The sequence below is a fragment of the Triturus cristatus genome, chromosome 1_2 (genome assembly GCF_964204655.1).
Source record: "Triturus cristatus chromosome 1_2, aTriCri1.1, whole genome shotgun sequence".
Taxonomy (NCBI): Eukaryota; Metazoa; Chordata; class Amphibia; order Caudata; family Salamandridae; genus Triturus; species Triturus cristatus.
In genome coordinates this window covers 442,500,191-442,521,429 of record NC_140580.1, presented here as the reverse complement: position 1 = coordinate 442,521,429, position 21,239 = coordinate 442,500,191, and the positions used below count along the sequence as shown (strand labels likewise).

General features: G+C 42.9%; 1 protein-coding gene across 5 annotated transcripts in view; it reads right to left on the bottom strand.

The window, feature by feature from the left end:
* MYOF (myoferlin) overlaps positions 1 to 21,239 on the bottom strand; it is a 591,005-nt gene that overhangs the window by 287,746 nt on the left and 282,020 nt on the right. For 3 of the 5 annotated variants that reach the window (XM_085606131.1, XM_085606127.1, XM_085606128.1), the window contains exons 16-20: positions 19,759 to 19,841; positions 18,614 to 18,652; positions 8,434 to 8,558; positions 4,267 to 4,380; positions 2,577 to 2,754 (exon numbers count right to left, since the gene is read on the bottom strand). In XM_085606131.1, the coding sequence (XP_085462257.1) occupies positions 2,577 to 2,754; positions 4,267 to 4,380; positions 8,434 to 8,558; positions 18,614 to 18,652; positions 19,759 to 19,841 (539 nt within the window). The remainder of the gene's footprint in view (positions 1 to 2,576; positions 2,755 to 4,266; positions 4,381 to 8,433; positions 8,559 to 18,613; positions 18,653 to 19,758; positions 19,842 to 21,239) is intronic. The other 2 variants (XM_085606129.1, XM_085606130.1) reach the window with 1 other exon arrangement.

Below are 21,239 nucleotides of genomic sequence, written 5' to 3'. Positions count from 1 at the left end.
GACCGACAAGCCTCACAACCTTCTTCTTTGTGCTCCAGTGAGAGGCACAAGCTGCAGACTTTATGTAAGTCGGTGCGAAGATACTTGGAGTGGCACAGAGGACAATATTGAAACGGAGTCCGTTCCATTGGCAGAAAGCTGGCTAGTACAGTACGGAGTACAAGTCAACCGATGTAGCTAGGCCCGAAGTCCGCCCACGAGGTCTTCGACCGAAGATTGAGTTTCCCCGATCGATTCGATACACAGAGAATAGTTAGAACGCCTACAATAACAATACATTGTGCATGTTGTGTGGATGGTGCACAGAGGGGAACCCGAATGATGTTTTCTAACTGAATTGTGGCAAACCACATCCGAACCCGATGGCAGAAAGAAAACAATCTAACGATGGAGTCGATGCCCATGCACAATATCACCGAAAAGAGGAGTCACCTTACCTTGCGACTGGAAAAGACTTCTTCGAAGAAAAACAACTTGCTAACATCTGGACCCAACGCTAGATTGCAGGGGTATGCAAAGCATGTGTATCTACAGCACCCATGCCGCGAACAATGATTTTTCCTGTAGTTCAAGTGACATTCGCTTGTGCACTGCAAAGATCTGCTATTAACTGAGATGTGGTATTGTGGATAAACGGAGGACTTTTGATCATAATTACACAATATCTAAGCTCAGCTTTTCCAACGTCAGCATATTGGGCAACTGTGGGAGCATTATTTTTGTCTCCTTTAGTCTCCACCTCTGCCAAAAAAGGAAGCTTTTGAAGCGCTATATAAAAATAATACTTTGACATCTTCCACATTTATTTAAAATCAAAGTTTTCCATTTACTTGGCCCTTTTGTGGTTTGCAAGAAGGGTGTCAGTGTATTGACCCCTCACCTAAACCCAAGTCAGTTATGGTTGGTGGAGCCCATCTCTCCGTTTTGTCAATCCTGGGACTGCATGGACTGATTAATGCCTTTCCAAAGCATGTGTTGAAGGCAGTGAAAGCTGCTATAGCTGTAGAGTATTTGATTCTACAGCAGAGCCTAATTTGGCTATGTAGGCAGAGTGATGGTAGCTTTTCTGAGATACAGTATTAATTGTATGTTCTAGTTCAGTAGTGGTAACCAAATTCCGTCTGTGGCTCTGAGTACTGCTCTACCTGGTTCCCATTTTTTACCGGAATCTTGTGTTCTCTCGGTGTTTCCTAAGGCAGGTTTCAGGTACTCTTTCTCAGATGCTAAAGCGTGACCTGATTTAGTTTATTTGTTGGAGGTTTTTTCCATCATATAACTCATAGTATCCTTATTCATCTTCATTTCCCTAACCGTACCCTTATTCCTGGTTGATGAACTAGCCAACAGCATCTTTATACGGCTGAAATTGTGATGCACACAATGTTGGATGGGCCTGTTTACTGGAGAACAGATTGTTTAATGATTCATGATTTGCTGTACTAGGAGTCATGGGTGCAGTCTGGTGCGGTGTGTTGGATGACTTTCTTGATAGATGATTTGTTTTGGAAAGGATTTGTCACATGCTGCAAAGGAGCCAGTTTAGTGTGTAAAATTCCAGCCTGGTATTTTATATACATTGGGCATTTTAGGCGAGTGGGGGGGGCCTACCCAGGATATAGGTTTCCTAAAATAATCCATAAAATATATGCATCTCAGACGGTAATGTGCCCAACATATTGCGGAGAGAATGCAGATTTTGCGTATATGTTCTGATTATGAAGAACTAATGGGAAGATGATAATGCAGAGGGTGGTTGGCGGATTACCAGTGATGTATAATGAACATTGTCTTTTATGAACATGTAAGGTGTCGGAAGCGGCAAAAATAAAACGTTTTTAGTATTAGCTAGAAGTAGAATTGCCATACATTGGTTACAGCCTGCAAAACCACTCCTAGAAAGATGGTGTGGGAATGCCCTCGAATGAGGTGTAGCAAAAGAAGTACACCTAGTAAAAGGCAGGACTGATGAAAACCTGCAGAAGAGATCACCACGTGGAAAGAGTAAATGCTCCATGTTGTCAGAACCGACAACTCTCCTCCATAGCTCACAGGGTGGTAATTGAAGCCATCTGCACCAAGATGTTAACTGTGATCCTTTAGGGAGTGCATGGCCTGATACAAGGATGTGCACACTAATGCTTGGAATGTGTGAGATTTTGGTATTCTGCAAAAGGCACCTGGAGTGGACTTTTCATTGCTTATTGAGATGAAGTGTTGATTAAGTTCTAAGAGATATATATATATATATATATATATATATATATATATATATATATATATATACATATATATATATACACACACACACACACACACACACACACACACACACAGGGTGTTTGGTTTTAAAAAAAGATGGATTCACTAGAGCTAGTGAACATTGTGTTAACACTTTCATTTATATACTGCTTATAGTCTGTCACCCCAGAACACTTCACCCTGAGATGGAGGCACACACAAACGCACAAGAATATTTAAACAATAAAATAGTTCCCAATTAATTCACTTGGCAAGTCAAGGCAATCTTATGTGATCATTAAGTCAAAGTTTTTACATCCATCATGCTCCATATTTACCATCAAACACAGCCCGGCTGTATTGTGTTGTTGATGCCAGTGGCTTGCAGGTAGTATCAAACTTGTTGCCATAATTGCCAATGCTAACTTCAAATTGAATGGCCTCGCCGACATCTTGCAGCATTGTCGCAGAATGAAACACAGCACAAAGGCTGTACTTACGCCTACGTTGGTACTTCTACAGAGATAAAGAAAAACATACAATGGTTGCAAACTGCATAACAGATATTGAACAGCATATAGTCCAACACTAGTCTGTTTTCCCTCGCTCTTCAACTGGTTACTTTTCCTAAAAACACATTACATTACAGCCACTTCAATTTGTGCTCTTTTGGCTGGTACTCCCACCTTGTTAATTCAGAAATGTTTAATTTTGTTTAACGTTAACAATGTAAAATGTATCTGGGATTGAAAGGTATTAGACCGAAACCAAGAGCTTCACAGATTCCAGTGGAGAAGTCTATGCACTGCTGTCCTTGAAAAGCCATTATTACTGGAATTTTACATTTGACACTCAACATTGGGAGAATATTTGTGCGACTGCTTCAAATTCTAACCAAAATGTTTGTAATCTGTGGATAATGAGGCCACATATAGTGGTCACCATACCCTGCCATCAGTTTCGCATTCTTGTTCAGAGTGGGAAACTTCTAAATAAACGTTGTGGAAATGCCCTAGTTTTGGCCCTTGTAAAATACTCAGAGCAAAAATTGAAGCACAGGTGCTGTTAAGTTTGAAAGTAGGAACCACATGCTTAAAAACATTCAATGTTACTGAATAATGATTAAGTTGTGTATATACCAACTTATACAATCAACTTTATTGATACCACTCCATTTGCAGTTGGTGGTGAAAATTGTGATACAACAGCCACAAGATCACTACGTGTTAGGTGAAAACTTTACAAACCCAAATGCAGCCGCATATTTAAAAGCACAAAGATATGGTACAGAAGTAGTTGATGATCTAAATCTTCAATGGTGAAGCCATGTCCACATCTCACAGGTGAATATTGTATTACAAGCGTTTTGGGTGAACCAGGATATGTGCAACTAATCATTACTAGAGATAGTCAAAACAGAGTATTAGGGAGCTGTTAAGATAGAGGATAGTTTAGTGGCTATAACTGCCTTGTCCTACAGTATATGATACTTAAGTAGCAACCAGTTGCACGGCCCTTTTCACATAATTCTTTAAACCTGTATGCTGTAAAATGAAATAAAGTAAGATCTCGACTTTGATGCCTCATTTGCAGAAGATGAGATATTGCATTTTTCTCATTTTCTTTTAGGAAAGGGTAATGTCTAGGAAGAAAGCAATGATTACATTCAAACATACATCTGATGGCAAGATTATTTTATGTGGCCAGTTAACAGAGGAGACTGTTGTCTTGGAGTAAAGCTACAATGTTTATTCTTTCAGCGATGTGGAGTGTAGTTAGTTTTTTTTTTTTTAATTCCGCATTTGCATGTGGTATTATTTTAAAAGAGGAATTGAGTTCTTTGAGGATGAACAATTTTGGTATACTGCTGTTGATCAAGGTACTCATAAGGTAGAGTAGTCTCTTGTTAGCGCACATGCCATCTCTCAAGATTTCTTGCTTTCCCCATGCCCCTCTCAACTCTATCCCCACCTCTCAACCCCCTCTCTCTCTCTCTCGCTCTCCCTTGCATTAAATGCCATCACCTACCTCCACAACAAGTAGGTCATCAGAGGGAATATCCTCAATTTTCTTTCCAGGTGTGGCATCAAGTTTAGTAGTTAGTTCAACTAGAAGTCTGCCTCGGTAAGCACAGCCTTCACCCTAAAACAAAAACATTAGACATACATTTTAGTGATTATGTTGAACACTTTACAAAAAATACATCCCTGACAAACCCAGGGCACTTTGCATTGATGGTCAACACATAAATAACTCAGGATTTGCAGAGTAGGACCTGAACAGACGTTTTTGTCCGGATAACTTGAACCCTTATCCATATATTAGGTAGCAAAGCGCCTGATGTTCTAACACATTGAAGTACTCTGGTAATTCCATTGAGGATGGTTTCATGGGAAGCCTTCTGCATGTCTATGGAGAGAGTGCGTCCCCTGCTTTATGCTAATGTCCAGGCAAGTCACTCAAAAGCTACTGTATGGTTTCTAGATCCCTACCTCAGTGACCATGACAATCATACATGTCCATTGAGGGTCTTACTGTTTACATGGATTGAGACCCTAAAGCTTGGCTCCGAGGTCGAGGGGTCATGCCTAGTGCACCTCTATTTTTTACACAGTGGCTGCTGCCCTCTCCACTCCGGTTCTGCTGGACATCTCAGCTCCCCCTGTAACCCTCCCCTTTTCCTTAGAGAAGCCTGGTGGGCTGGGGTAGACTCAGCTCTTATCTGGGTTTAGCTGCACTAACTCTGCTAAGAGGACCACCGCCCCCCCCCCCCCCCGTCAGTGCCTCCTGGTCTGAAGCTATTTAAAATTCCTCTTTAGGGAATAGCACAGGCTGGTACCATCTGTCTGTGCATGCTTTGGTCAGGCATTGAAAACACCATGAATGGTTTGTGATTGGAGGTGTAATCAGGATGCAAAAGTAGCAGACCCCCTGAATGGATTAGCCTATCAATCCGAGGGGATAAAAGTCTGGCCTGAGTGGTCAGCTGTTGTTCAAGACTGGTCTAGGACTGAAGAGGCAGCTACACCAGGTCCCTCCAAAGGAAGCCAACGCTACCCGCGGTGTGAAGGCGAGATAAAGATACCTGCTCACTGCGTCTGTCATTTGGGGGAAGTTTTCTCTTTGGCTGATGGATTCTGCTGCAAAGGAATGTGCCAAGACCATCTGTTTCTGCATGGCTTGACAAACTGGAGGTTTGAACAAGGAAATTACAGACAGCTGCGCAAGGAGGAAAGGAAGCTTGCAGCACATCAAGGGAGCCAGAGAAGGAGAAGCTCGATCCCAGTCCTTAAAGGTGAGATTGCTTTGCCCAGACCCCCCCCCCTTGTGCTGTTGGAGCCTGTACAAGCAGTAGCTGGGGAATAGAGGCCAGTGGAACAGGCCCCCTCCTTTCTTTTTGTGATATCTAGGGGTATCAGAGTGAACTGGCACTCTGTCCAGCTACTACTCTCCTACAGCTATCCAGTGGCTACTGGACTTGTGGGACTACAGTAAACTGTGCCAAAACATCAGGCACCTGTGATCAGACCCATGACGCCACTAGAACAGTGTCCTCACTCAGGACAGGAGGTGACTCCTGTTGCTTTGGGTGGGTGTTATGGGACTGATCAAGAACCTTTGACTTCACATCATATGCTGAAACTAATTCCTTTCAATCCAAAGATTGGTATCATGGCTCTAGTGCACGAGAGCAGCCCTGTGCAACATGGTCTGTAGTATGCAATGCTGTGTGTTTTCATGTTAACTGTGTTTTTGTAGTGACTATACAGGCAATGGCAGCAAGGGACACCATATGCCACACCTCTACGTGTGTTATGAATGTAATAAATACCAAGTATGTCAAATCTCTGAAAAAATGCCCACCTCTAAAGGCCAGCCACCATCATTGGCCTTTCATAAGACAAGATATATATAAGAAGAAGAGAGACAAATAACAAGAGCTATTTAAACAATGTTCACACTTCGAGTGTTCCGATAGACACCTCTTTTTAGATTTCTTGCTTCCTGTTTGGTAGGAGAAGGGACAATGCACCATTCTGCTACAGAGGTGGGACTCATGCTTGCTCTTCACTGGGCGTATGGATTTGCACCTATTAGTTTTGTAGGTGTGTCTGTCTGGACAGGTCTGAGAATACTCTATGAACCACTCTTTTCAAGAAAGGCAATAATGTATTCAATTCAAAATCATCCTCTCCATCAGAATGGCTTGTTTAAAGGTCATGATGCGGATATTCCGCAATGCTCCCAAAGCATGACATGTTGATGCAAATACGGAATGAAATGGGTGACTGATATACAGTATTAAAAAGAAAATGTACTTGATAGTATTATAAATCTAACAGAAAACTAAATCAATTAAAAAAAAGGAAAGCCTTACTGAATTAAATTGTACTGTAGTCCAGAATTTAAATTAAAAAAACCCAGTATACAGTAAATACAAGAAAACTAAGTGTTTATTTTATATTAGTGAAATATATACCATGTGAATCATCTTTCAAGATGCATCAAACTATCTATTTCCAGAACAAATAGCATACTGTCGTAACTAAATGTGATCGGGTATTATGTCCAGGAAGAATGAGGCCTGCTCACTTCTGCATTTCTCGAATGTTTTAGTTATGTTTGAATAAACCTACTCATAAAATACCCTCTTCCATGTACAGTTTAAGCCCTACAGCCATGCACAGTCTCTTTCTCATCACATTTCCTTATAACAAGTTTTCATAAGGTCATTCCGACCTCCAAGAAGGTACCTGAAATAACTCAATAAGCAAGGATCAATAATGGTTTGAAACATTTCCTGTCAAACATATCCAGAAGTTTGGCCTTGGTATCCAAGCACAGATTTCATCTTGGTTTGGCAGAATACTTCAAATTGTGGACAGAAAAGGTCAACCCACTTAATACACTATTTCTTGCAACAAAGCAAGGTCCAGTTTGCAGTGTATATACCCTTTTCTGAAGCAACTGTTACATGAGGGCATCAAGCTCAAAGAATCTCGAAACAAAACTCAGGGAACTTCATTTTTCAATGTGTGCATATTAATACAAAAGACTGTCAACAACCTTTTTTAATGATACCATCCAAAAACCCTCCTTTAATTGGTTTTGCTGAGATTTGCAAATTTTCTTTTAAGGCATGCGTCCTCCATATTAATCTGTGCTTACTGAAATTGTTCTCATAATGACAACTTATTCCTGTGCAAATATTAGACGTGACAGTTTGACTTCAATCATTTTAATAACATGGTCAAATATCATTTATAGAACTATACCGTAACAAATAAAAAAATATATAATTTACCTCCCATGGAGCAAAATATCACACTACCTGTATATGAAAATCCTTTACAGTTAACTAGTAAGCACCCGTTACTGTAGAAATTATTTTCCTTTCTTTTGTCTCAACCATCCCACACTCTTATTTTAACCACCTTCTCTTCATACCAATACGCTCAAAGCTACTATTTGTAAATAAGTCACATGTTAAAGACATTTCTTGCCAACTACCACCTTTATATTATCTTCTTTGCCATTATGTTGCTGCCACCTTCTATGTACTAGGATCTACGATGCCAAATATGAACCTACCATGGCCCTGCGGCCCTGCCAACTGTAACTTACATCACTTATCTTTCTGTAATGATTATTGTACGGTGCTCCGAAGCATCTGGTCCCAGACTGGTCCGTATAAAACCTTCTACATAAATAAGATATCTTTCTAAAAATGTACTCTTAAAACATTGTACATGCACACAAACGTGAATGGGAATAGAGGAGGCAAAACTTTACAGATCAGTAAACTAATGATATAGGTGCAGTAATGCTACCAGTGGGAGAAAGAGGAGCATAAACCTCAAGATAAAGGGAAAATAAATAAATCACCAACAAGGGTGAATCGAGACCTATTTCCATTTCTAAGTTTAGGTCAACTGAACAGATTGGACTAAAACAGTTGAAAACAATTTGTCAAAGGGAAGTCCAAGACTAGAACACAAGTGTCCCAGCAAAGCCCTAATGATCTTCCACAACTCTTTCGTAACATTCAAATTCAAATGCTGTTCTTGAATTGTAACTTATTTTAGTATGTGTAAAGGAATATTTTGCTTTGTGGACTTGGCCTGTGTGGCACTCTGGTACCTTTGGACCAAGCCTACCAGTAATAGATAAAAGAAAAAAAAACTTTTAACAGACCTTTCCGAGGTTTAAATCATCATAGGGATCTGGGAATCCAGTGTATTCTCGCGGGCTTCCATAAAGGTTCAGATAGCAAGGTCCAAACGTTGGTAGAAAACCAACTTCTGTTTCATTTTCAGTCACTGGTAGTGAAAGAAAACACAATCACTCATTGCTGACAAGATGTTATACAGAAAACATAAATTGAATTAAATCTCATTCCGTAGTAAATAAAAAAGGGAGCAGTTTTTTTTTATTCTGTGGATCTGTCTTCTTAAAACACAAATATTTTCTTTTACGGTTGTAGACTAATTTATCAGAATTGTCCATGTGCCATATCAACCTCACAGAATAAAAAAATAGCTTATACCATCTTCTTGGAGTCAATCGCATTCAGCTTGTATCTACAAGCCATTAACAAAATGAAATTTGAAACCAGTCGTACGTGGTATAAACTGAGATTTTACAAATTAAATCTCAAACCAACACAAAGCTGCTGTTTACATTTAGTAGATGATGCTGGAAGTCATGAACAACCCAAGTTCTAAGTACTAAGGTTTTCATGTTTGCCAGTTGCTATTAGTGGAAAGTCTAGCCAGATCGGTCATGCCTTGGTTTGCTGAGAAGTCGACAAAGCAGCACACCCTCTGGTGCTCCGCTGGCTTCATTGATACATGACCGTTCTGTCCTACACATAGTATGGACAGACTGCGGTTAGTATTTTATTTTTAGAGAAATTATAAGATATATGAATAATCATTCTCACAGTAAAAAACAAATTGCCTATCGATTGGAGGGACAGATGCCACATCTGTCGCTTTGCGCTCAGGCTGGTGGGCTGCAGGGCTGCGAGAGGCACTTGGTGGCATTTTACTCTTATGAATAACACCTAAACTTTCAACTGTTCATAGTTTCCTTGTGAATAACGCTGAACTTTTAATCTGCCCACATTTCCCCCCCTGGTTTTTACCTCGTCTCTCTCCCTGCTGATTCCTCAGCTGACTTAACCGGTCGCTGGGCCCGTCTTCCGGAGGTCAGCGTTCTAGTTGTTTTCCTGGCACCAATATTACCAGCGCGATGGCGCGAACGCGCAGCGGACGCGCCGACAGCGTGCCAAAGGCGCGCTAAAGGCAAGCCCGTCTGCGCCCGTCAGCGTCCGGAATGTGTCCGTGGCCAGGAGCCCTGCTCCTGCACCTTCAGTGTACTACAGCTCTCAGGCACTCTACAAGCTTCGGCCTGCACCCTATGGGGCCAATGTTATGCTAAGTCGCGGGGACGACCATGGTCTGTGTCAGTGTACCCATTGTAAATTTGTACCGTTCAGGAACGGTAATAGCCCTATGCCAAACTATGCTGATGAGGCCTTCCACGCAGAGTTTGGCGGTGGGGATGACCTTCTGCCTCTAGCTGCCCCTCGAACTGGTATATCATCTGCTCGGACTGGGATATTGGGACAGCCCTCATTTAAGAGGTTTAAGGGCTTTCTGCTAAACGTGCGTTCAGTGGTAAAGCACAAACTTGAGCTGGAGATTCTTATAAGTGCACATAATCCGGATTTTGTCTTTTTAACAGAGACCTGGGCGGAGGCTTCTTCTGTTCCCGATTGGAACGTCGCTTTGCCCCCAGGTTATGCGGTCATGTCACAGGATCGCTTAGGTAGCAGAGGTGGGGGTATTGCTATTGTTATAAGCAAATGTTTACCGTGCAGATCATGGAGGTCACAGAGCTTCATGCTGAAGCCCTTCACTTTACCATTAAGTGGAAGGAGGCCACGATATTTCAGGGTTTGCTGATCTATCGACCTCCCGGCCCCAGGGGTCATTTTTCCTTGGCTCCGATGTCATACATGGAATCTTGTACGGATTCAGACTTATTCTCTATTTTAGGTGATTTTAATTATCATCTGGAATCGACCATTTGTCCTGATGCCAACAGACTTTGTGATGTGCTGCCAGCCTTTGGTTTTCAGCAGTTGGTGACTGCTTCAACACACATAGGGGGCCATACTCTTGACTGTTTGTTTTCAAACTACCCAGACATGGAGTATGTCAGGGCTGAGTCGCTCCCTTGGATTGACCACAAAGCAGTCTTCTTTGAGGTCAAGGCCAGCTATGCCGGCACGAGTGCCCCTTATAAACCAGTGAAGGTGGCATTTTGGCGGTGGTCTAAAATCAGTAGTACTGACTTAGGGGCCGCCCTGGATCTTTCCCCCCCTATTCTAGATGCGGACAATGTGGTGGCTGTGGTACAGTTCAATGACTGGGTTAGGGCAGCAATTAATTTAGTTGCCCCCATACAGACAGCCACGCACAATAGGCGGCCGGGGGGGGGGGGGCCCTTGGTATAGCCCGGATCTCAAGCTTTTAAAAATACATTGCAGACGGTTTCAGAGCCGTTGGAGACAGGACTATACCAGGGCTACTAAAGATCTTTACAACATTGCCCTCTATAAATATAAAGAGGCCATCAAGGCAGCTAAGACCTCCTACTTTACGAGGAAAATTCTGGCTGCTCGCAACTCCACAAAAGAGCTTTTTAAATCGGTATCTTATTTGGCCAAACCTCAGCAGGGCTGTGTATTTAGCCCCGACCAGGCTTTTTGTGACCGGCTGGCTTCTTTTTTTCATGTTAAAGTCCAAACCATATATGACGAGCTGTCGAATCTTGCAACTCCAGCCCTTGGACAAGACATTTCTCATCAATTCTACTCGTCCACGGCGATCAGCTAAGATTCTGGAAAAGCATATGAACACCATGCTTGCTGATTTTTTAGACCGTAATGGTCTACTTGATCCAGCTCAGCACGGATTTTGTCACAACTATTCTAAGGACTCTGCTCTCATTGCGGCTGCGGAGGGAATCCGTATGGCGGTCGATGGAGGCGGTAGAGCTATTCTAGTTCTCCTCGATCTGTTGGCTGCCTTTGATATGGTTAACCATACGGTTCTGGTGCAGCGATTAAAGGAGGCTGGTATCAGCCACCGTGCCTTGTCCCTTCTTTCCACCTTTCTGCAGGACAGACAGCAATCTCTTAGCTGGGAGGGCTTGAAATCAGAGAACTTCCACCTGACCTGTGGCGTTCCGCAGGGTTTGGCTTTATTCCCTACTTTGTTTAATCTCTATGTGAGACCCCTGGCGGATGTAGTAAGGAAGCATGGTTTCTCTTTTGTTTCATATGCGGATGATTCGCAATTGGTCATCTCACTAGCAGACTCTCCAGAGCTAACCGCACAGCGGTTTAATTTGTGTCTCAAAGACATTATGGCTTGGATGTCGGCTAGCTTTCTGAAAATTAATTCCGAAAAAATGGAAGTCATGGAATTCGGGGTCGGGCCTCCCATCTGGAACAATCATTGGTGGCCTCCGGAGGCAGGACTGTGCCCTCTACCTGTGCTAAGGGTTAGAAATCTGGGTGTCATATTTGACACCAAGATGAACATGTCAGCACAGGTCAACAGCATAACTTCAGCATGCTTTCTCCTGCTTAAGTCTCTCCGTAACATCTTTCCTTTTATTCCGGCGGCTCTTCAGAAGACGGTCATGGCCGCTCTTTCAATGTCAAGACTTGACTACTGTAATGCCATGTTTCTGGGCATGGACAAGTTTCAGCTCAGTAAACTTCAATCTCTTCAGAACGCCGCTGTCCGTGTTTTGTTGCATATTCCGTGGGGGCATTCCATTTCCTCTGCTAGGCGATCATTGCACGGGCTCCCGATCCAACAGAGTTGACTTTAAGGCACTATGCCTGGTCCACAAGGCATACCACGGGGGTGGGTCCATTTTTTGTCATAACCTGTTCAAGCCCTATGGTCCCCGTCGCGGTCTACGTTCGGCCAACCTTGGCCTTATGTGCATCACTAGACATAAACGTGCTAGATGGGGTGGTCGCACATTTTCCATCTGTGCTGCGCAGCTATGGAACAGGCTTCCTGTCTCTCTTCACCTGGAGCCGGATCTTCTTTCCTTTAGGAAAGCGTTGAAGTCCAGGTTGTTTAATGTCTTTTAGGTCTCTCTGTCTGTTGCCCGGTCCTCCTTCTCACACCTCAGCGCCAAGACGCCGTTGGCATTAGAGCCCTATATAAGCCTTTTTATACTTTTTTTACACTTTTATAAGGGGAATTCTTCATCAGTCCTTAAATACTTACTCCAGAAATATATGGTTCCTTTCCAGAAGAAAACCAGCATCTAGGTTGCTACCCTGCCTTTTCTAGTTAGTACCACTAATTGTGAGCAATTATTTTCAAAGAAGAAAAGTAACATGAAGGACAGCATAAGGAAATGCCACCACTCTACCTATGCAGATACGGACGTTGGACGAGTTGTGTAACATGAGGCCAATAACAGTTAGTTTGATTGACAGGTCAAGTCAGCATAACTACATTAGAAAAATGTAAATCGGATATATTAATCAACTATTGCCATGATGACGTAAGATATTAAATATGGGTATAATATTGGAAGTGTGCCTCTAGTTTAATGCTCAAATGACAGCAAATTCTAGGGTTCACAATCCAGACAGAGTATTGGCTTCTCAGCCATGACAACAACTAAAAGACTTGAAGACTTCTAATCAAACGGTATGGTCACAGATTGGGGGAAGCACTTGCAATTTGACTAGCTCTTTGGGTAGTCTCCTGAGGCTTGAGCCGGGAGGTAGCGTCTACGCTTTATGCATTTGTCGCTCATTTAATTTGCTTTGCGCATTCTGCTCATTTTTGCTCATATGTACTGCTGGTAAAATCAGCTCTTAATCTATTTTAAAATCGTGCGCGGTGAAAGCGCTCCACTTAACTCACTTGTGTTACGTTTCCAGGGTGCTTGGGACCAGGTACGACACCGGATTGGCACTCCAGCTTCATAAGCGGAAGCAGGGGGGACGCCATCTTGGTGGTAACTTTGTCCCTCGCACCAGCTTTTATCTTACATGCCAGCATTTAAGCGGACGCTCACTCGGGCGCGCAGCGGGCACGCCGAAGGCGCGCCTAAGGTCAAGCCCGTCTGTGCCCGTCCGCGCCTGGACGCCGCCAGCCGCCAGTCATGCTGCTGGATGCACTCCCGGGACGCTCAGGTACACTAGGGAGTTTGTTATCTATTGGACATAGCATGTCCTTGTGCAATCTAGGTCCGTGTCTATCGTTGGAGGGACCCTTCTGCTGTAGTAGGTGCAGGTTCAATTCATACCCCTCACCGCTTCCCGCATCCTCGATTCCTATTAAGACTCCTTTTAAAATACTCTATTTGAATGCGCGCTCTTTAGTCAAGCATTACAATGAGATCTACGATCTCATTGAGGCGGAATCCCCGGATGTTTTTTTTTTAATCACTGAAAGAAACGTGGCTCAACGCAGACACAGTCTTTGAACCTGGACTCGCACTCCCTCCGCGATTTAACATTCACACCATCAATAGAGTAACCAGAGGTGGAGGGTTGGCGGTAATCTTTAAAACTCCCCTTCACTGCACGTTCGTCCGTGAGGACATTGCTGGTTGCGAGTGCGCCCGCTTTTCCATCTCACTCAATGCCAATTTCTCTCTTTCTGGCCTCTTGGTCTACCGTCCCCCCGGTCCCTCTACAGAATTCAAAGTAGCTATCATGGAAGCTGTCCATGTTTTGGCTACTAGAACAGCCAATTTCAACCTTATCGGCGACCTAAATATTAATTTCGACCACCCTTCAGACTCGGACGTCAGCTCCCTGCTTGCTGACCTTGAAGCATGTCAATTAAAACCACTGGTACTGGGATCCACTCACTTGGCTGGACATCTATTAGACCCGGTCTTCTCCAATATTCCCTCCCTCCAGGTCAAACCCCCCAGCCCGGTTTGCTGGTCTGACCACTACCTCATTACCATTCTCCTCCCACAGGTGGCGACCACGTCCAGAGTCGCGTCTAGGGCCACGTTTAAACGCAGTTGGCACAAACTTAAGCTGGAGGATTTGCTGGCCCTTCTGTCTTCCTGCCCTCTTACCCTCGACAACTCCGACCCAGAACAAGCCTACAACGCTATCTGTGAGTGGATATATGCGGCACTCTACTTCCTCATTCCGGCAAAATGGTCCAGAGGCCGTGACTCCGGCTCTAATCCCTGGTACACGGATTCTCTTGCCGCTATGCGGAGTGCTTGCAAACACGAATGAGCCTGGCGAAAGGACTACTGTCCCTTAGTGAAAAAACAGTATCAGGCTGCTATCAAAAGCTATCACAAAGCCATACAGCTAGCACGTACTGCTTGCTTTACTAATCAGATTGCATCTAGCAATAATCCTACAAAATGCATATTTAAGATTCTCAGTGACCTGAAAAAGAGGAAAGATCCATCCACCTCTAACATCACTTCCGGAAAACAATGCGAGGAACTTGCCACTTATTTCGTTCAAAAAGTTGAAACCATATAGAAGACCTTCTCCAACTGCCCCTGGGTTTCAGAACGCCTTTCAATCCCTATAACCCATGCCTCTCTGGAGATCATTCCCCCCATCTCACAGGAGGAGTTCCTTGTTCTCAGCACCAAAGTTAAATCGGGGTCTCCTCTTGACCCCATGAGACCAGCTCAATTCAGAGAGTGCCTTTCTGTTCTTCTCACGCCATTACTCTCGACCATTAACTCTTCATTTAGTAAGGCGCGGGTTCCCTCAGCTTGGAAACAGGCCAAGGTGCTTCCACTGCTGACAAAACCGCTTTTGGACCCCACCAAGCCCGAGAACTTCCATCCGATCTCCCTCTTGCCTTGGGTGGCTAAAGTGGTGAAGGCACATGCCAATAAAGTTCTCTCTGACCTCATAATCAAAAATAAGATCTTAGACCGGTCTCAGAATGGATTCCGTGCTGGTCACAGCACTGAAACAGCACTTCTAGCGGTGAGTGAACACCTGCGTTCCATTCTAGACGGAGGTCAAACAGCCGCACTCGTATTGCTTGATCTGAGCGCCGCGTTTGACACAGTCTCCCATCGGATCCTTCTGCGTCGGCTAGAAGAAGCTGGAGTAAAAGATCTAGCCCTTGAATGGTTTCGCTCCTTCCCGTCAGATCTTTTCAGGTTTTTGCTCCCCCTTTTGCTTCCTCCATCAAACCCATTGAGCAGGGGGTTCCACAGGGCTCGGCGTTAAGTCCGGCCTTGTTTAATCTTTATGTTCAACCCTTAGCAGCAGTCGCCCACTACCATGGTCTTTCCATGGTCTCTTACACGTACGACACCCAGCTTATGGTAGCTCTCTCGAACGACCATGCCAACGACGCCTCCCAATTTCGGATAGGTCTGGAGGCTGTCGCGGGCTGGTTGACGGAGAATTGTCTCCAGCTCAACGCCAGCAAATCAGAGGTTCTACTGGTGGGCAGGGACAGGGGGCTCTGGAACACCCAATGGTGGCCCCCGTCCCTGGGTCCAGCCCCTCTCCCCAAATCGGTGGTAAAGAACCTCGGGTTTCTGTTCGATTCGGCCCTGAGTTTAAGAGCACACCAAAAAAATAGCTGGCACTTGCTTCGGTCTTTTACGTGGCTTAAGACCTATTCTTCGGTTCTTCGATCCGACCACACGTCAACTCATAGTCCAGGCCACTATCCTCTCCAGACTAGATTATGCTAACTCTTTGCTGCTAGGCGCCAATAAGGCGGAACTGAACCGTCTTCAGCGCGTCCAGAATTCAGCAGCTCGCGTCATTCTTGGTCTCTCAAGATCATGTTCTGGAGCTGGGGCTGTTCATCGCCTCCATTGGCTTCCTATTTCTAAAAGGGTTGATTTCAAATCCCTCTGTCTCACCTTCAAAATTCTAAAGTTCTCCACACCCGAGATCTTGTCGGGCCTGATTACCCCTTATATCCCCAGCCGCCTGTTGCGCTCTTCTGAATTGATCCTGGCCTCTGTCCCCAGAGTCAAGAGATCCAGAGCTGGGGGCAAGTCTTTTCGTCTCCTTGCGGCCAAGCTGTGGAACTCCCTTCCTTTGAAGATCCGCAGCTTGGAATGTTTGACTTCTTTCCGTAAAGCTATCAAGACTTTTCTTTTTCCCATGGCCTAATCATATCTCTTCTGGAAACTGCTAGGAGCGCCGGGACGCCCCTTAGTTGGGGCAGCTGCGCGCTTTATAAATGGTTTAATAATAATAATTCCTAGCACTACCCTTGCTATGCCTCCTCTCACAGGTCGAGGCAGGGACAGGAAGGAAAAGTAAACAAGTTGAAGAGCCAGGTTCCTCTTCTGTGGGTTCCACTTCATATCCATCCCCTTAATTCGTAAGCAGCAAATAGGAAATTCTTGGAGAGTAACTAAGGCCAGAGTTCAACACTGATGTTCCCACGGGTCAAAGGCTGAACAACATAATTTCTGTTACCCACACAATTATGGTGAGTCAGAGTCAATGGCAAAGGCATTCGAAGGAATCAGGCTGGAAAAGGTCACAGGGCACTTATACTCTTGTGCACGCATAAACCCAATTAGTTTAATTTGTTAAAGAACACGTGCCACAGAGGAAGCCTCAGGGCACTTCAGACTCAAGGTAGTCAAGCCAACTAATAGGAGTGACACATACCAGCAATGAGCAGGAGGAAAAAGCACTGCCACACAGAGATAGCTTTGTAAATCATCAAACAGATGTAACAAGCTGAGGTTTGGTGGGGTCTTAACCTATTTCCTGCAGGCCAAATAGAGGTTGGTCATTCCTGCATACAATGAAATTATGTATATAGTAACCTTATATACACTGTTTCTTTGGCAGTGATACCTCTAGGCATAAATAGAAGCACACAGAGTGAAGCAGTCTATAAATGAATGCAATGTTGTTAGAATCCACTTTGGATTATCATTCGAAAACCCTAGAGAACGTAGAAAATAGAGAATGGCCCAAAGTCACATAGGCCTGAATAAATGAATCTTAGGTTTCCACAACAGACATCTTTCATGACCAGCAGCCAGGCTGAAAAGAGTTTTCTACTTTTCTGGGTGAGTGGATAACTCTTCAGAGCAGAGAAGTTAAAAACCTAGAAAGTGGAATTTCAAATTTCCACAGAGTATAAACAATCCCTTCTCTTATTCCCATGTAAACCTACATATTGTACTTGTATAATTCCCATAAGAGATAAGGTGATTCGGTCAGAAAAGACTGAAAACCACCATTGTCCAAGTAAATGTTGACTCTCTGAAGCTACTGTACAAATGAAACGGGGTATCATTCAATGGGCAATTTACTTTTAAATAAAGAACTCATTTTTAATTCTATTCACCAAGTTAAAGTGTTCACTAGCATTTTTGGATTTTTGGGACAAGAAACAGATAATTATATTGTAAAAACTGGTACATTCACTCAAGAACATGAACATTTAGAACGATGCAATGAAAATGTGGAACTTCTCACACAACTTTAATAAAATGGAGTTACTCCAGCACATGTATGAATGTTGCATGCCTCTTGGCCCTTTTCCATCCCTTATATAATTATGGATCCCTTTTCATGTAAACCGGGATGCAATGGAAATGAAATTAAGAGTACAGAGCAAGCTTGCATGCATTTCATTGTCCCTTCCCTGTAGCACATGAGGGCAAAAGTCTCCAGAAAATGGTATGCATGAAGAGTGTAAAGCATGCACAGGCCAGTGGTAGACGTTGGCACCACTTCTCTCTCCAGCACTGCAAGCCTTCACACCATAAAGAAATGTCTCCTTTGAGGGGCAGAATGAGTCATTTCAGTTTTCGAAACACTGTTGATATTTGATATGTAGATTACTATATTTATAGAAAGCAAACTAACATTGCATCCTATACAGAAATTCAATTTCCAAAAGGAATGCTTTCTTGCAAAAGGACAGTTTTCCAAATGTTGGTGGCTTCAGCAATCAGCAATAGAGCGATGCATTATGAACTTCAGGATGCATCTCTACTCCTTGGAATGGAATGTTTAATTGCAAATAAGGCATGCCCACAATTTAGGCAGTGATATATTGGTGGAAGGCCAGAGGGCTCGAAGTGAGAAACTATGCCAAAAACCTTGACATGCAACTGCCACTCAAATAATTCACACATGCAAAATGCTCCCAGTGCCACAACTGGTTTGAATGATTTGAGATTTTTTTTAAATGCCCCCCCAAAAATCCCTTTATAGGAGTGTTGATATGGATTGAAACTGCTTACATTTATCAAAAGGGCAAATAACACCTAGTTTGGGCAATGGAGAGCAAAAAATAAAATCACAGCACACCAAGATATAAACCTGCGAATGTTGAAGACCCAATTCCCGTTGATTCAGATTCTGAATTATAAAAAAACAGCTGGTTATATGTCAAAAGAATATTTATCTTATAGTTTCCAAGTCACAGTGTTACATTCTAGATTACAAGTCTTATGAAAAAGTGGTCAGACAAATATGGATATTGATGTTCTGTAGCTCAATTCCACGGGTCACAGCCACCTCCTCTGTAAACTTATTCACACAGCCCAGATAAACTCTCTCAACTGCAGCCCTGGCTAATTCAGGAATTATGCAGCATCAGTAAAAACCAAATGAAATCCTGTTTGTTTACTGACCTGTTCCCATTGTCCTCTATTAACCTAAATGCCATGCCCTAAAGCTTGTAAGAATTTAGAGTTTCTCTTTCATTTTTAACATAACATTTAATTTATTTTCCACATATTTGGTCAAATGTATTAAAATTAGCTGAGAACTTCAGTGCTTAAAATTGACATATCAAGCCTTTTCGATTATAAACGGATTATAAACAGTACGTACCTCATAAACCACAGACCAGCTACACATGAGAACTTAAGCATTCAAGCATCTTTTTTCTTTACTTCCAAGGCCCCTCCTCTCCACAAACACTTGTGACAGGGTTTAAATGTTTATGTTAAATAGGACAAATGCAGAAATATAGCAGAAACTTTGTTTTGGCAACATTCACAGAGCAGACACAAACTGTTGCCTAAATGCCTCTCCTAGAGGAACAAGAGAACAGTTTAGTGTCAAAAATCGGACTAGGATTACCAAGGTAAATGAAACTATTTTGATCTTAGACTGATTAGATCTTGGATATCATTGAACATTCACAGCTCTAAAAAGGTTTGGTAGTGATGGAGGTCTGCAGTACTGGTGTCTCAAGAAAAGCCCCTTCAGTGAAATCTCTTTTAAAGCCTGCAACATCAAAGCTGGAAAGCCATGTCATCATCCCAATAAAATGGAACACATTTGTGTCTCTTTAAAAAAATTTTTTTTAGACTTGACAGGGGGAGCAACAGAATTCTTTTCACGACAAAAATTGGAATGCAACAGAATGTCATTTCTCAAGTTGTATAGCATACACAGATAGGCATGTCTTAACAGAAGTAAATATGGCAATTTAGGTATGCACATTAAAGGCTTACCTTCCACCTCACCACCAGGAGCAGCAATTTTTGAGAGACTTAGAGATGTTACTCCAATAGTATCATTTTTTGTAAGACGATCCCTGCATGAAACACCAGGTCAATGTACAGTTTTTAACACAGCAAGAATCTTGATCTGTAAAGCACCTATGCTATACCCCAAAGAGGAGAAAATCTATCACAAGTCATCTTAAAATCAAGACAGAAGATTTTTATCAATGTAAACTTGAGCAAATTGAAAGCAACGGTTTAAGTACATTAGTGGTTGCTGCCATCACTAATCATGTGCTCCTCCAAACCTTTAAACTCCACAAGTGTTTACAAATATGTTTACATGCACATCCTGAATGCAGTGACATGTTAAAAAGAGTTACTGAAACCCAATTGTTTGGGGGAGACAACAGACTGATCAATGATGGAAATCTTCAGGTATCTGAATTGTAGATAACTAAATTTATCTTTCACTGTTAAATATATTTCTTTAGAAAAGCTTGATATATACATTAAAGCACAAAAGTTTGGGCATGTGATGCTAAGAATTGTGAGGCAAGCAGCAGCCACAGAGAGGAACGGAAATGAACTTAGAAGAGCAGGTCAAAATATATTAAAAGGAAATGTCTGTGAAATCGACCACTTTAGGGAGTACTACCACTTTAGGGAGTACTGTGTGACTCTGGCCCATCGGACTCTTCACGGATGCGGGCCTCTGTATCTACAAAGGCGGATCTCCTTCTATGCCCCTGGGCGGGCTCTGCGTTCCGCATCTCTGCATCTGGCTCAAGTGCCACGCTTTAAGCGGCAGAGGATTGGGGCTGGCTCCTTTACAGTGAAGGCAACCACTGCTTGGAACTCTCTTCTGCTGACCCTGCATACCATCCTAGACCCAGTGGTTTTTAGAAAAAATCTGAAAACGTATCTTTTTATCTGAAGTCGAATATAGCACCCCATTAGACTCGCGCCGGGATACTCCTGAGTAACTGTGCGTGTAATAAATGTATTTAACATAACATGAACTTCACCAGCAGAGTTACACCACTCGAGCTGTGGCATGACGTTTTTCTACTACACCTGGCACACCATTATTCAAATATAAGATGCACTATCTTCAATAGGAAAACTGCTTTCAAGCATGTTGGGCAAACAATACGGTACTTTTAGGACGGCATCCATTTCGTGGCATTTCAAAAGTCTATGTAAACACATCAGAGTATGCACACTTAGATGTTTAAGTGACTAAAACCATCAGGTAGTGGTAAATCATTGTATTTGCCTACTGACTTCCAACTTGTGCCATTTAAATACTACATATTTTGTATTTGTCGCATAACTACAATTACCTATGGGCTATAGATTGGTAATTATGATAATGTGAAATGATCAAGAACATTTTAAACATTAGGATACTCAATGGTATCACTGGCTTTTAGCTGTTAATAGATGGATTGTAAAGCGTGCTCTATTTCATAAGAACATTTATAAAA